At 40.8% G+C, this 17615-nt stretch overlaps 1 protein-coding gene across 3 annotated transcripts in view; it reads right to left on the bottom strand.

Annotated features, from left to right (window-relative positions):
- The window catches only part of GALNT12 (polypeptide N-acetylgalactosaminyltransferase 12), a 58372-nt gene extending 48384 nt beyond the window's left edge, over positions 1-9988 (bottom strand). For all 3 annotated transcript variants that reach the window (XR_012581604.1, XR_012581603.1, XM_074546943.1), the window contains exon 1: positions 9444-9988. Coding sequence is in view for 1 of the 3 variants with exons in the window: in XM_074546943.1 (XP_074403044.1) it covers positions 9444-9823 (380 nt within the window). In the remaining 2 variants the exon portion in view is untranslated. The remainder of the gene's footprint in view (positions 1-9443) is intronic.
- Positions 9989-17615: the final 7627 nt, after the last annotated feature.

The raw sequence follows: 17615 nt of genomic DNA, 5'->3' as shown, positions 1-17615 counted from the left end.
GATAGCAAATTGGACAGAAGCCAAAAAGTCCCACCTGAGCAATTTACTAGAAAAAGAACAAAGAAGTAATTGCTTTTGTGAGGTGTTTTACCAGGAGCAAGAACCTCTTGCACCTGGCTCAGTTTATTCTCTCTAAAGAGTTTTGTTATTTTGCCTTTTATTAAAACTTTTTTTGTTTCCCACACTATCACAGAAGCCATCTTGCTGATTTTATGCCTTCTAAGGTAACTGAGCTATCTTGGGTGTGAAACAGATCTCCAAGAGCTTATGAAACCTGGCTGAGGAGACCAATATTTCAGCCTTGTGCACAGTAGAGTGACAGACAAAACATGGCCAGGAGTGCCCCAGCCATCTTCCAAGGAGCAGACAGGAACACTACGATGCTCCAGCATCATCCTTCATTTCCCTTAGGCACTTTCTGCCACACTGGGTGGCTGTTCCAGGGACCCTCCTACTTTATCACTGTGGCATAAGACAGGCATAAAACAAACAAAAGCTTTGTCTTTTGGCATTTCTTAGTGATTTACACTAAGACAACATCTATATTTTAGAATTCTTAATGTGTTCATCCATAAATCTTTAAACTTCCCAATGGGAAGAAAGAGAAAATAATGCTGAACATAAACCATGTTCACTATGTACTGCCCTTTCTCTATGTTTCACTACAGCTTCTACTCAAACATCTAAGGCCACAAAATGCAGACTGAAGCCAAACATATAAAAGTGCATCCTCACACATCCAAATTCCTGTGGGGTTTTGGTTTTGCCTTTTTTACACTGCATTTTTAAATCACAGTCTAACCAAGAGTAAACAGCTGACAAGTTTAATAAATTAACCTTGGAATCTACTACACTACACAGTCTCCTGTTAGCAAGTTTTACAATAGGTTATTTATTAGAAACCAAGGAGACATCACTCAGGAAATGCCTAAACAAAATTAAATGGGTTGTTTTCAAGAACATTTGTGTCAATTAATGTAATCACTCAATTTATTTCTTTGTAAAGAGCTGTTTCTCTAAGAGATGTGTATCTATACACAGGGAGAGAGCATGAATGTGTGCACACTGGGCGCACTGCCATGAGTTAATTAGGAATGGTTGCTGACATGCTCTTACTTGAGACTTTCACCACAACTGTGACAATGATACAGAAAGGGAAAACAGACTTTCAATCTCCAAATATGATCTTCTATATGCACAGTTACCTATATTTTAACAAAAAAGAAAAAGAAATGTTCTCTGAGTTTTCAAAGATTTGTTAAGAACACAAACTGCTCATCAATTATTTAATGCTTTCAGAAGGTATACTATGTAAGTTTTGGTTTTCAAGTTTCAGTCTGAGCGCCCCAGGCAAGTTCAGGATTGCGCAGCTTCTCTCAAGAAATGCAAAACAGCACGTGTCACTGCTGAAGCTGATTTATTTAACTTGATTTATGTGACTACAGTAGGTGACATATACACCCCATCCCAGTGGCACCTGGAAAACACTGCCAGGGCTCTACTTCAGGCTGGCTTTCACACGATGGGCTAGGAACCAGGTTGGCTGGGTTTGTTGTGATGGACCATAGACATTCTGACCTACCTCACAGCCTCCTTTCCTCTTCCTAATTTAAACAGCTAAAACACCAACTTAAACTGCTCTTTCAGTGAGAGGTGTGCTCAAAAGGGGCATTTTGTAGGCTGCAATAAATGAGGCTGATGGGGATGAATGGCAGCACCTCAATCTAGTCTCACCATCTTCACTCCCACTCCATAAACTGCAGAGGCAGCAATGTGGGCATTGGAATCTGCCAAGTACCTTCACCCAAGAGAAAGCACCTCCTTCTCTCACTTTCCCAAAGCCATGGCACAGGACACAGCAGCACTGGGATCTTCTATCTGCACATCCATCCACAAGCACCCCGAGCCCTGCTGTGTGACACAGGTGGCAGCACTGGTTTCTAAGCCACCCCACAGTGACCAAGGCTGTGTCCCTCACTCCAGGCTGAATACATAGTTGAACCCCTCACCCCTCTGTGTGGGAGAGTAATCTAAGGATAAAATGCAGCACACGAGCCAAAAGCAACACCTCCCAAAGCCTGGGATACAAAAGTGCAACATCTCCAGTGGAATTAAAGGATATAATAAACACTATTCTCATCTCCTACAAACAGTACCCAACTTTCCATGCCAAATTTATTTTGTCACATAAGACTACCTTGATCCAACTGCCAGTTACAGGGATTTTCTTCTTCTTTTTTTTTAAATTAAAAAAGGTTTATCTGGGCATGGAGAGGCTTCACCTGGTTTTGCACATCTACACAAGCCACGTGTTCAACTACTGCAGAAAGAGGCATTGAAAGTTTACAGAAGGTGTGTCTTGGAGTGAGTAGCAAAGCACACAGCAGCAAAGTGCTGATAACTGGAAAAATGGCCAGATTATTTGGGGCAAGGCTGGAACACATAAGCAGGTGAGTTCAGGATGCTGGCCTACACTTCCCCACTGCCTGTCCCAGCCCAGCAGGCTGGCTAAAAGCTCCCTAAATTATATCTGCTGAAACAAACCATGTTAGAGAAACCACCCCTCTACAGGCCACAACACTGTGATATGATCAAGTCTCTGGAAACTGAAGCTGGTTTGATTGTGAAACAGTTTTCCAGGTTATTTAACATTCTGCAGAATGATTCTCCCAATGACAAGAAGGTACTGACAAGACTGACTGCCAAAAGCTGTCTTAAGATTTCAGATAATAATGGGCTGTGCTGCCTTGTATACAAACATTGTGAGAAGCAAGAAAGACACAAAGTCTGAAACAGAAGAAAATATTTGTTAAGAAGTTAGGGGTTGGGAAGGAGGGAGTACAGAAAGCAAATCTCTTTAAGAAAGATCAAATATATATTAAGAAATAAATGTCTAGAAAGAACAAGTAAGAGAATTTACTAAGTCTGTATCCTAAAATCCACAAATTTAGGAAATCCATAGAGCCTCCTAAGTCCAAATTGTTAGAGAAATACTAAAGAATTTCCTAACTCACCCAGATTCTGGATGTCCAGAGGAGAAGGAAATTCTGTATGATACAGTGGGAAAACCCACTTGATTTTCATTTTATTTTGCTGAACTGAAACAGTGGTTGCATTTTCCTCAAATGTTTTCACTTTTCTTCCAAGATAGTGTGATACACTTAACCTTTCCACAGAGACATACTATTTCCTACACCTACATTCAAAAACTTACTTTAGTGTGAGTAATTTGATTCATGACAAGAAAAAATATTTTGCAAAGCCATAACTGAAAGAAGCTATTGTATTCATCACTACAAATAAGGTGTGGATGCACCTGATCCTTATAGACAATTGTTTAAATGAAAGCAGCTTTTGAATTAAAAAAAAAAAATCAATTTTTGCTTACTATCAATCACTGATCTGGGAGCTTTTTCAATTTAAAAATTAAATCAGCTGAAACCAAGCAATAATCTAGATGTCAAAGGAAGTTGAGGAAGTCTACCAGAAGCTGGAAAGGAAAGCGGTGAAAAATAATCATGTGAGCTCTTCTGGAAAATATTTGCTGGGGGTTGTTAAAAGCATAATGACAATGAAAAGTGACACATTTTTACAGATGACAGGAAACAGAAGTAGCAAAGTATCCTGAATATCAAAGCAATAGTGGAAGCATTGCTTCATTTTGTACTGCAAGCTTTTATATTTTAAAAAATAAAAGCAAAAACAAACAAAAAACCCCAAAACAAACAAACAAAAAACCCAAAAAAACCCAAATATAGTGAAGAATTATTTTTACCCCACTTACTGTCTGAGGAAAGAATGCAATGTCCTAGAGAAACATTGCTTTGAGGGTCTAAAGCCTGTTTATATATTAAAGAAATCCTGCCAACTAACACTAAAGTAATGACTAAAAGGTATTATAATTAATATTGTTACTAGTAACCAATTACGTATTTCCAAAAAGCTCAGAAATCAAACCAAAAATCCTAACACCAAACAAGCGACCACAGTGTTCCAAAACCACTACACCAAACACACTTCCAAGTGTTTAATGCAAAGCCTTGGCTTGCAAGAAGTCGTGTGCTGTGTCTCCTGATCAGACACAAAGCTGGGAGCACCCGTGCCAAAGCCAGCTCCGGGCACAAGGTGCACCATCAGGTGATGGTTTAGAGGGAAGGGATGTGCCAGAAAGGTCAAGCTGCTGCAGATCACCTCTTCAAAGGGCTCTATTTCCTATAAGCACAAAAAAAAGGAAAAAATTTAAAAAAAGAAAAAATATTAAAAGCACTGCAGTTATTTCACCTTTAGTAAGAGATGAAAGAGAAGCTCCTGGGTGAAGTCAGTCTTTCACTGTGGGCTGAAGAGGGAAACACTCAGCTGCTGCTACACCTTTTCCCAGAACAGATCAGGTTAAAACTCCTGGCAGGAGTAGCTGTGATTTTTGGAGTAGAAAAGGAACGAAAACCTAGTACCAAGGCTTATTCTTGGAACTTGCTACTTGCTAGCAAGATACTATCAGAGAAACATCCTGGTATAATTTAGTATTTACAGCCCAGAAAACAAAACAAACCACAGAAGAGAGACTTCGGGAGAATCAAATTCAATTATGGGAACAGGAAAAACAGTATTGAAAGACAAAACAATCTTAGCACAAGATTGTTTTGGTAAAGTCAAACATAATATTTCCCCAAAATAAATAAAATCATAGGCATAAATGGTGGTGGCAGACGAATTTGAGCATTTGTGTATATCCAGCTATCTATACAAAGACACTTGAAGATGTATGGACAGACACTTAAACATATACATAAAATCACACATATTAAAAAAAATATTTAAATAATCTCTCCAAAACACAAAAGATTACCTAGAATTAAAGAACAAACCTCTAAAACTTTTTTTTTTAATAGCTGAAAAATACTATGCAGATCACATTCAATATTTTGGGGGCTTTTGTGGCTACTTAGGAAAGACCGGAAAGAATTAAAAATCCATTTCCTTGTGATCACAAGTAAAATGAGTCCCAAGGGCTGAATCAGGCTTCTACCATGAAAGAGAAAACATGAAATGCTGAGTCAGCACAAAAATGCCTGGTCCTGACTTGCTCCTTTTGTACCTAGAGTCAGCTGAAAGGCAACTCATGTGCTTTGACAGAAACTATCCCCAAAATAAGTGAGCAATGCATCCCTACTGTAATACAGAAAGAAAAAGCAGAATGCCTAAAATCTGAAACAATGCTTGAAAACTGCCCTTAATCTAAAAGAACTCAGGTAGAAAAACTGGAAATGTAATTCTTACACCTTGTAATAAGCTGTAAAAGCCTAAGTGAACAAATCAGTTGTCTGCCAGCCCTACAGTCCTGTAAAACAAGCACACAAGGAGAAGCCCATGGGACACAATGCTGACGTGTTGTTGCAGGGGGAGGAAGGCAGAGCAGCAGCAGCAACAGCCAAACCCATGGCCCCAAGCTCATCACACCCACTTACAGAGGGGCATCAGACCCAACAGGGCCCTCAGTAAGTCCAAGTTTGACAGAAGACACTTGCTGGTTTTAAACCTCCTGCAATTGTTGCTCACTTTATGAGTACAAATTCAAGAAATGAAGGGTAGATGTTGGGAAGACAAGCTGAGCCATCCAGACAACCTTACGATCAGGGGACAAAAATAGAAATAAATCACTGTGGTAGTGATTTTGCATGTAAAGAGGTGTTCAAACATCATTAAATTTCCATCCCTGGAGGCTTCAAAGTTGGACTAGACACCTCAAAGTTTCCTTCCGACCTCCATCCTTCTCTGACCCAATGGCTTATTTCACTTCTAGCCTTGTACAAACTGTATCATCATTTATTAACTTACATTCTTATCCATCAGATTCTTCCAAATGGAAGAATTTTTCTAGATTATTTATACATAATGTTTATTTGTTTATATGTATACTTTCAATAAAACTAAACAAATCCTGTGTGATGAAACACATTTTCAGTTGCTGATGTCAAGCTCAGACAGTTAAAAGAAGCAGAAATTGTCTAAAGGCAACAATTGTAGCTGTCAAGTTCTTTGGGTCTGTGGGTCAATAGAAACAGAATCAGTCATCACAAAAAGCAAGTTACAGTGGTGGGAACAAGAGGGAACAACAACTTTCTGAATATTTTCACTGTCAGGAATATATTAGTAGGAGAAAGGTCTAAATTGAAAACCTCTTGGATTCATAGTCAAGTATCATCAATCAATACATTACTTGAGAGAGTAATCTCAGCCAGACTGTTCTTCTCTTCCTGTACAGTATTACCAGACATACATATTAGCAAATACCTGCCACACTTCTGTTCCCGTGGCAGGTCCAGGATGTACAACATGCAGCAGTAGGAAAAGATTTTTGGCATGAGTTTTTGACACAGCAACACCTTGTGCAATCATTTTGCATATCACATTTAACAGCTTACTGGCTCAGATTCTATCTTATTAGCAAAACTCTAGTTTTCATTGGATTCAAATGTTTTCGCCAATTCACACACAGAGAGTGGATTCATTGATCAGTGTGGGAGGACATTAACATCAAAAGGACCATTGGGGCATCCAGGTGGTGGTAATGCTGTTTCTGTTTCCCTTTTATTCTCCCACCTTTTTGGTATCTAAAATGTCCAGATTGCCTCTACACACACAAGAATATGCTGAAACAGACCAAAAGCCCATAGCCCAGAACAGAGTCTCCAAGCATAGATCAATACCTCCTGAATATTTGATTTAAATTTTTTAGTGGATGGACTATGCTTTACAGGAAATGGATTTATGGAACAGGAAGGTGGCAGAATTTGTTTTATCCATTTTCATGCATCAACCATGTATTGCAGGAATCCTGCAGGAGATACACTTCCAGCAGGCCCCATGTCTTTTAGGCTGAAAACCTGTAAATTAGTCACTTCTTTATGAAAGCCATGCTGTAAGTTGAACTGCATTGAGTCCAACACAGATTTCTGTGGGACATTATCTTTGCTCTTTAAAACAAACAAAAACCAAAACTAACCAAACAAAAAAACTGAAAAAAACCACCCAAAAAACCCCCAAAACTGCTTTGCAGCTTCTACTCAGTTATTTATAAATGCAAGGAATTTCGACATTATTTCACAGTTGTTTAAGGAACTCATCAAGTAACAACACACATTTTTATCCATATAATTACGACCTTCAAAGAACTCATATAGATTTGTAAGACACGTCATCCTTGACAATAGCCTTGTTGACTTTCTCAACAGATCACACCCTCCTATCTGTTACTAATTCTTTCCCTTACCACAGTTTGTAGATAACATGCCTGGAAAAGATCCAAGGATTGCCAGCACACAGTTCTCTGGTTCTCTGCTGGCACTCCACTAAAAAATGGTGTATTTGTCACCTTCTGGTACCAAAGTTGTCTCGCTGATCACATCTAAAATTCAGCCTTTGCATGATTTTGGTGGACCGCTGAAGTCTAGTTGCCATCTATCATTACTGCTTATTTCCCATCATTGTGGCCTCACCCATTAATAAAACGTTCATTAAAGGTCATAAATAGTCAAGCATTATCTATCTTAAAATAAAAAAAAAAATATTTCCCCTAGACTTGAGATTTTGAACTGTATAACCTCTAATCTTGGAACTAAGTGCAATGCATTTGCTATGGCTGTGGACTTGGTGAGAAGTTCTTAATTCTTTTTTATAATTATGGGGTTTTTTTTTACTTCATTCTCTTACATGGTCTTCCTTCTTGAGAGAAAGAGTTAACACTTCATTGCAAAATTGCCTTTGGGAAAGTTTTTTACATTTGCTGTGTGAGTTGGAGAGATGCTCTGTGACATTTTTGCCATAATTTAGATTTAACTGCGCACAAAGGCATGAAGCACCTGCCAACAATACAATACAGCCCCAGCTTCAGAAGGCAATTATCTCTCAGATTATGTCACTGATGCTTCTGTGATTCTTCTGGTTTGGATATATTTTGTCATTTCAGCATCCATATATTCAAATCAAAAAGGGTCTACTGTTGTAGCAAAATCTATTTAAATTATTTTCATTTCTAGAATAGTCACCCACACCCACCTATAATGTCTCCTATTCAACAACTGTGACCTTCCATTTTTTCTAACATCCTTTCATAGGGAAATGGCAGAAGTCTAAAATAACTCATTGAAATGATTTAATTCTTCCCATGGAAATGAAACTTAAATGGTCCTTTTTGACCTATGGTCTAAGACTGCTGATAAGAGGGGAATAATAACTAAGTAAAACAAGCCTAGTGTCAGGCGTAAACTTATGATCAAAAGGCTTTGCATTTGCACTGCAACTTTTTGAAAGCCATCCTAAGATTCATGCTTTAGATTCAGCACTTACAATTAGGGTTGGTGAAACATTGGGCAGGACACACGGGCGTGAAGTGAATGCACGGGAGAGCCAGAGCCCTGCTTTTTCCACTGCTTTTTGCTACCATATCATACAAACCTGTTGCAATGAAACAAACCAGCTGAAGCCAAGCTCAAGTGAAGCACAAGTGAGGAGTCAGCAGCAGCCGTGGCTCCATCCCAACCCCTGTGACAGCTAGCATATCCCCTTAATTGGCTGGCCCTTCCTCTCACCAGCCGGCAGCTCACTCACAGGACAGCCCAAGAGGTGCCACCCCGAGTATTTGCGCAAGGGCACAGCAGTCAGACCTGCCGTGCCACGCTGGCTTCACAGCTGCACTGAGCCATTGCCTGTAAACGTGAGCCACCTCATCAAACATTATCTAACCCTTTGTTTGTAATTGCCTGTACCATTATCTGCCGCTGGTGTCATAACTGTACATGTAATTAGTAAATGCACCTTGTCCCAGCAAGCATGCATCCGGGATCAAGCACAGTCCCACTTTACAATACTGCTGCCCACCTTTGTGAGCAACATTTCTAGCTCACTCCTGGTAAAACTGCTGATAACACAATCTCCTTTAAACTGTGTGTCTTAAGACATTTGAATACAATGCACAGCTGAAATCTGGGAAGCGTAACATTTGTAAAGCTGGGAGTGACTGAGAAAGTATGCTGCTGCCCATGGTGACTGACCCAGGGGACAGCAGCAGGAGAAACATGACAGAGCAGCATAGCTTGAGGACTGAAAACACACTACCAGGGCTACAGGTGGGGAAACAACCTGTACACACTCCACCAACACGCGACTTCGTACTGCCTTGTGTAGGTGCGGCAGCCTGGCAAAGTCACCGATCAACTTAACTCTGAGAGCGAACGCTGTGATCCAAGCGCGTTTGTGATGGGAAAGTTTCCAAAAGCCTCCACGCTCCTGAGCGAGAGGTACTTGAGAGAGAGCGGACTACCCCGCGCTGCCCGCTGCCAGCAGACACTCCGGTTTGCCGGAGCGGCTCTCTGAGCCACAGCAGCAGCAGCAGCGGCAGGCACGGCTCCCCTGCCCCAGCCCCACCTGCCCTCGGCGGTACTCACAGTGGATGCCAGCGCTCGGGCAGGCGGCGGTGCAGCGAGATGCGGTCGCTCAGGTAGATATTGATCTGGTGCCGGCGGATGCTCTCCTCCTGGCGGCGCTTCTCGGCCGGGCTCAGCTCCAGCCTCACCGCCCGGCCCAGCTCCCCCAGCGCCCCCGGGTCCAGGGCGGGCTTGGCGTACACCGGTCGCCGCAGCAGCTCCGGGTCGGAGGACGGCGGCAGCGGCGGGGCGCGGCGGGCGGCGCGGAGGGGCGGCGATCCGTGCCGCCACACGAGGAAGCCGAGGGCGGCCAGCAGCCCCAGGGCGAGCAGCGCGCCCTCGCCCCGGCAGCCCCGGCCCCGCTTGCCCCAGCACATCCCGCGGCCAAGGCGGCCGGCCATGCCGAGCGAGCGGCGGCTGACGTCCCACGGACACGGGCGCGCCTCCGCTCCAGGCAGGCTCGGCGAAGTTCTCAGGACCTGCCCACGCCGCGACAGCCGCCCCGCCGGCAGCGCTGCCCCGCCAGGAAGCCCGCACGGCTCCTCCGCCGCCGGCTCCTCCCTCCTCCCCGCCCCGCCGCCGGCCAGCCCGGAGGGGCGCGGCGCGGAAGAGCCGGGCTCGGGCGCTGCAGGGGCGGGGAGCGGTACCCCGGCACAGGGAACCCGCCCTGCTTGTCCCCCGGCCGTGCTGCGCCCCTGCCGCCCGCCAGCCGCCTCTGGGAACGATGTCCCTCGGTGTCCTCGTGCTCGGAGGGCTGCTTGGCCCCCGAGGGTTCCGGCATCCCAGGGAAGGCATACACGGAGCTCCAGCCTGCTCCGCGTTCACCCTGGGGACACAACCGGTGGAACCCGGGCTGATGCTGACCCATCCTGGGGCAAGGAGGGAGTGGAAGCCATCCCGGTTCTGCCGAATCACACAGAGCTGGGATGCGGGGAGGAGGGAGGCATGTTCCTTTCACTCTTCAAGGGAAAGGTGATCTGGTTCAGGGACTTCAGGGACCTTCATAAGAACTGGTAGGTAGGTAAGAACCTACCTACCATAAGAACCTGCGTGGTAGGTATGCCATTTTCCCAGCAAGGGAAAAATCTGCTGGCACTGAGCTGTCAGAGCCACAGCAAGCTGCTTTGGCCTCTGGAAGTGATTGAGGTAGCCCCAAGACTTGCTCTCTATGGACAGAAATTTTCAGAGCTGCAGGACAGCAAGGGAGGTTATTTCCCACAGAGGGACTAGGAAGAGCTTAGGGATCGAAGAGAACAAATCGATAGGAAACCAGGCTTCATCCATTCTACTGCCTGTAGAATAGCACGTGCTTCAGAAGTAGAGCAGAACACAGGCTAAGAAACTATAGGCATTAATGACAAGATTTTTGGCTGAAGAAAGGGGTGTTCTTGGTTGAAAAAAGTCAGCCAATGTGGCCTCATTGAGGGAAATCCAAAATACTAGTGAAATTCCCAAGTTTATTATACACATAATAGGCAGTCTATTCTGTGGCTTGAGAATCATGGAGGAAAAAAACAACAGCAGCACTAGTTAGAACTTTCAGACTTGCTTCATACTCAACAAGATATCCATACTGATTGTTTTACTTCAGCCCCTAACAGTATGAAGCCCCATCTGCCGAAACTTGTGATCTGGAGACCCCGAGATTACACGAGAGCTCCAGATTTTGCGTTTGAAATACTTCAACATAAATGTAACATAACTGGATACAGTTTCTCTCTCATTAGCAGCAGGGAACTGGAACAGCTTTCGAGGCGTCATTTGCTCCATGCATTTTCCATGTTCACTGCAACATCCTCTGCTGTTGGAGACCTGTCAAGATCAGCCCAGCAGAGGAGTTTGGTCATGCCCAGAGAGAGAACTTCAGTACACAGCACTGGGCGGTGCTCACCAGCACTACTGGGGAGAGAGCGAAACTAACACTAAGGAAGGGGAAAAATGTCACCACTGCCAGGGTCAGAGCATACAGCTATGAGCTCTTTCTGATTTTACATGATAATAAATATTGTATGTGACAACAAATGTAGACTCAACTACTGTGGGGGCCATGCTCTGGACAGAAGGGTGCTGAAAACCAGTGACTGATTCTGATTCTGGCAAGCTAGTATAAATCAAGGCATTTAGGTGGATTTGCAATGAATGTGTCTGTAGACAGATTATTTCTTATGCAGCTATACAGCTAGCTATCACAGGAAATTACATAGGCATAAATCTAATTTCAATATGCTTTGTAGACAATTACTAAATATCAATATGTTAGACATGAGAATTTACATTGCATATAAAGGATTTTATGTCTAGCAAACTTTGGGTCTGAAGAGTCAGGTGACACCAGTTATTGCATGCCCAGTGTTTGCTTTGCCTCCTTGCTCACCATCTTTCTGCATAAAGGAAGCCTATTCCAGGAATGAATCAAAGGAGAAGAGATCCTCCTGGACTCCCAAAAGAAGTTACTGAGGAGATTGGGAAGAGCAAAATGTAGGACTAAGAGTTAACTAAGAAGAGTGAGAAAAAAAAAACAAACCAAAACAAAAACACCCCAAGAAAAAAACCAGAGATTTCTGCTGTAGATGTTCTAAAATATGATAAGAATCTGAATTTTATATAAGTATTTTAAGTATTAGAGCAATATGGAAGAAGCACAAGAACATCATCACGTGACTAAAACAAGTTCTGAAACAAAAATAATGGGAAACAGGGAACCAAAAACTACAGAACTGCTCTCGGCAGTAATAATGCTCTTATGGCAAAGTAATGGGTGAAGACTTATTGCAGTGGGAATTGAAGTATTGCCAGTAAACAGCAGTTCCCTGGGGATAATGTCCAAACACATAAATCAGAGGAAATTCATCAAGAGAAGGTACAGTAACGAGGCTAATGTAAAAATCATAAAGAATCAATTATTTGCATTCACAAAGAAGTTTGTACAACATGTAAAGAATATGAAAGTAAAAACATGTTTTGTCAAACCTTTTCAAACATTTTTGGGGTGTAAATGCGATGGGAAGACTGAACATTCTGAGCTGAAATAGTTAAGGTGCAAACAATTCTCTCTGGACATACAGATAAGCCCCAGCAGGGAAAAAAAAAATCTACAATCAACAAGGCAAATGAATAAGTTTACTGCTAGCCATAAAACTTGCAGCAAAATTTTCATGGAAGAGTTCCTTTTATGCAGTCCTCTTGTTTCTTTCAGGTTGAATAACAATGGAAGTTAAAATAATTTGTTATGATTTTTTAGTATTTAGCGAGTTATAATTTCAATTGCTTGAGGAGTTTCAACCAAAGATAAGTAAGTAACCAAACAAGTCATAAGTCTAATTACTTATCTAGAAATATCTATTGTGTCCTTAGTTGTCCAAATTAAAACAAAAGATCAGGAGAATAATCAATGGCTTTTAAAAGTTTATTTTTAAAAACAGAAAATTTTTTCTTCACCTCAAGAAGTATTCAAAATATTAATTAAACCTTTCAAAAAGCACTAAGAAAAAAAGACTAACCACAACAATATGCAATTGTCCACAAGAATTCACATAATAGTGAATGTAATAACAGAAATTTAGGGTGTATCTCTTGCTCTCTGAAATATGTTTGAAATGCAGGTAATATTTAGTTCACCTAAAATACATGAGCTTATTGAAGGACCATGTTTACATATAGAGAATCCCTAAAGAGGTAAGATATGATGAAGTATTTAACACCTGTATAGTTATTAAAAGGTATTCTTATTTTTAGTGATGATATATACATTACAGAAAAAACAGAGCTATTAAATTTGCCAAATATTTAAAATTCATCTCATAGAAACTTTTCCTTTTTTTTTTCTTTTGTGTGTAAAAAGCAAAAATCTTAAATGGAAATAGAGTGGGAAGACTGCATTTTCAATAAGTTAAACAGCTTCCCAAATTCACACTTCCAGAGTAAAAATAAAGTCTCAAATAATGTATTTCAGAATAAAGTTACTAGTTCTAGAAAAAGCCAAAGCTTACATATTCTAAAGAAAGAAAATCAGAAGAATATGATAGGAACCATCATGTACAAATACTTTGGACACAGACAGGAAATTTGCTTAAGGAGAGGAAGAATCATCCAAGCTATAAAACATACTCCCTGCGAATAGCATTGGACCTATGGGGTCATTGTTCATCATTGTTTTAACTGTGCATAAAAACTGTGCACTGCGCTGCAAGACCTCCCCAAAGTTCTCACATTGGCTGCTCTTTCTCTCCTTTATTAGCACAAATATTTTTAAATATTATTATTCAGCCTATTGCACTACCACTGCCAAGGATTTTTTTTGTTTAAATAAATGTGTTTGGATTGAAAGTCTCTTTATTTGAGACAGCTGCACAGTGCATGCAAAACATGAAATGAGCCGCACCCTGTTTCCCTGGGGCCAAAGGGTCCTCAGTGCTTCAGCAGGAACCCTGTTTTACAGGGAAGCTGGGTGTTCAGTGCAGGGGCAGAGAGATCAAGGAGTTGAGAGGAAGAACCCTAAAACTAAAACAAAATAAAACCACAGACTTGATGGCTGAGATAGAAACTGTTGCCTATTTCAGGGATCTTCTATTATGCTGATAATGCTGTGAAATTCTCCTAGTGACAGGTCAATAAAATGAGGCAGCATTCAGTGGATTACTTGGGCAAGACCTCATCTGCACCAGTTTGCAGATCTCTGTAGAACATGTGTGTGCACCCATAGACAAAATACACACACAAAATGCCTGCTCAAAAGGTCACATACAAGCCAGGATGGACAGACAAACAGAGTCAGAACACGCATGTCAAAGCCATCAATCAAAATATTTGCTTGCTGTACGTATGCATTGCTGGCATATAATTTTTCTCTTCAACTAAATAGCAAGCATGAACTGCAGGCAGTGGAGATAAGGTACATAAAGGAAACCTAAGCCAGGAAGCTTAGCTGTCAGAAACTATTGGAACAAAATTGCATTCTGCTCACAAAGTATGGTATGATGTTAAGGAAGATATGTTATGTTGGAAACCTGACTAATTTTTCAGAATTTCATGCAGACACAATGAATTAAAATACTGAGTTGCAAATACTTTTTGAAAGTTTGTCAAAATTATGGCATATTCTGAAACAATGAAGTAAATTCCTCATAAAGGTAATGCAGCTGGTCATAGTAGACAAAGAGAAGACCATGATTAAAATTCTGAACCAAGAAGTCAAGCAGATATTATGTTGTGAAATTAATCGATGTCACTCTACACTGTAGCTACTTACTACCATTTGGTTTTAATAATTTTTTCAAGGTTGTTTCTGTTTCTATGCCTGAAAGGACCACAGTAAACATACATAAGTTCAGTGATACTGGGGAAGAATTTCCTTTTCTCTGATGGTATTTCTAATATATGTCTTCCCTTTCATTAAGACAGACATAAGTGTCTTCACACAAAAGACATACTTTAAAATTCAGTTTTCTTTTTCTCAGAAGTATGACTTTCTTGTGATTCACATCAGTAAGATTTTACAGTAGAAAATAAGTATTTTACCTCTTAAATTGCCATGAAAAAAACCATCATACTTGGGGATTTGAGATGCCACCATCCTCACACTTTGATAATGCAGATTATGAGTGAGTCAGCTGTTTCTAGTTTTATGGATTGCTTGACTACTTGCATTTCTACAGTTCTGAGAGGCGTTTGATTACGATGGCATTTTTACAGTTTTCCTTATTACATGATCCTGAATTACATATGAGGTAGAGATTTGCTCATGTGTCATGTTATGTGTCCAAATAGATTACATCCTATCACTGCTTTAAGAGCAATGGAATATTTTGTTACCTGGCCAATTTGTAGTTCTATATCATTGCTCATTAGCCATATTATACTTACTTTACTAGTTCCACAGGTACATTACATGCTCTAATGGTTTCCTAGGCTTTGTTTGGCAAATGCTTAGTTCTGAGTCTTGAAGAACAATGACTCTAAGTAATTTATCTCTTTTGTTTCACATTATATGATGAGTAGCATCAATAAACCTTGTATCTCCTTTGTGGTGTTGCTGGTGTTATGAGATCATCAGCAGTGGAGACTTATGTTAGAGAAGTTTCACAGATGTTGATTCCTGACATGTGTACTCCTGCCTTATCTGCCCTTTTTGGTGGGCCTGTTCTGTTCCTTTTCTTGTCTTCTTTATTTGAAAGTAATTAATTTCTTCATTCATTAGGGCTTTTCCCTGTAATTTAAAATTATTTTAATCTTTGAGCAATGTAACATTGACCTATACAAATTAGCACAGAACTGATGTAAACGATTTTCTTGTCAAAATCAATGCATTTTTCACTGACTGGAGAAAGATGCAGTTTGGACAAATCTTCTGAACAATTACCACACAGAGAATCTTGGTTTTATTTTGTCCCATCCTATCTTCCAAACTAAGCTTTCTCCATTATCTTATCCTAATGAACTGTTTGAAAGGCTTAGGTAGTTCTTTCATTGGTGAAGAAATCAAATCCTGTATTTTCTAAAGAGCTTGGTACTGCATCATCCAGGAGAATATTCCAGCAAATTATTAATTTCAGAAGAAATTTGATTATTTTTCCTTGGCTTGATCATCAGTCAGTGACAGAAATCCCTGAGTGATCATACCAGTATAAATGCCTAGGATGCCAGCTGAAGATGATAATGACCATCAGATGACAGCAGCAGAATTCAGAACAAATAATTTTCCCTCTCATTTTTTAAACCCCATCAAATATTTCCTATGTCTTATAAACCTCTTAAAATAAGTGTTGCATCTTTTGCTGATAGGCTTCTAGTTCGATTCATGATATTTTTGTCTGGAGTTTCAAACCATTAGTAGAAATTGATAGCATAACCATCAGCTACATAACATCAATTGGTAGGATCAACATGTTGAGTAGCTTATCTCAAAGACTCAAAACTGGAGTGATCCTGTCACTAATTTGACAATATATGAGCATGCACTTTGATCTGGTAAGTATGACCCAATTTTCTTCCATCATGAATAATGTATTGCATTAATCACTCTTGCCATTCCCTTCTTCCAGGCTCTGAAATCTTGAAAAGAGTCAATTGCACCATCCAGCTTTATTGACAACAGCAAACTTCTCATACTGTTATAATGCAAGAATGGCTGTAAGCTGTTTTGACTGGACCAAAATTCTCCTTATCCATGCATCTTCATTCTGCTGACGGCCACTGTAAGCTCCTTTATGCTTAAGAAAATTATTTAACATAAATGTAGGTGACACATGCTTAAATAGTTAAATATTCTACATGCTATCTGTAATGAAAGAAGTATCCCTGAATACATGCCCTGTCCAGGAAATTGTTCTATTATTTCTGTAATGATAAATATGCAATTTTTTTTTTTTTGCTATGAATGGTACTTTCCCAAAGAAAAAGTGTCCATAACGGCAGCCAAGACTCTTGTTTGCTGTAGACTTTCTCCAAGTGTAATAAGTTTGGCCCTTTGCCATGATGATCTGGCAATCTGGATTTGTCAGTGTATCACAGCCAAAAAGCTGTATAACTTGGAAGATAAGAATGCCACTGCCTAAAACCAGGGGATTACTACATTTTAGTGGCATTTGATAGTTTTATACTCCTTTTAAGTTTTCCTAGTCTTCTCATCCCCAAACCATTCCATAACAAGTGCCCTGTCCTGCCATTGAAGTCACTGGTCTTATAGATAGGGACACAACACGATATCACTGAGTGACGAAGTTTAAGATTTTTTCTTTTCCTTTTTGCCTTGCTTTAGATGTTGTAAAATCAATTTAACCTAGAAAATATTTCAGGATTTCCTGGGGGGCTGAAACTGAAGAGAAGACACACAAGAAATTCACATTTTACGCACAAAGATCTTAAACTGAAAGACTAATTAGTGCTGTCAGGAGATGGGAAATGGGTGTTTGTAGGGGAAAAGACTGAACTTTGAGTCCTGTATTTCATTGAAGAGAGACACCGCTTTGGAGCTAAAGGAGACACAAAGTAGGACGGTGTAAGTAAAGGCTGGAGTATCAGGTACACGGAGGGGGGCTGACAGAGGGACCGCGCCAGGCTGTAGGAAGTTGCGCTGTGAAGCAAGAAAAGGGAATTTTTGTGTCAGGTGAAAATAAGCCCCATAGCGAAGGAATAAGCCCCATTCTGCCATGACCGCGGGCAGAGACACGTAATGCGGGGACATTTAATGTGCGG

This window comes from Zonotrichia albicollis, chromosome 1 (genome assembly GCF_047830755.1).
Source record: "Zonotrichia albicollis isolate bZonAlb1 chromosome 1, bZonAlb1.hap1, whole genome shotgun sequence".
NCBI classification, from domain to species: Eukaryota; Metazoa; Chordata; class Aves; order Passeriformes; family Passerellidae; genus Zonotrichia; species Zonotrichia albicollis.
This window is presented reverse-complemented; position numbering and strand designations above follow the sequence as displayed.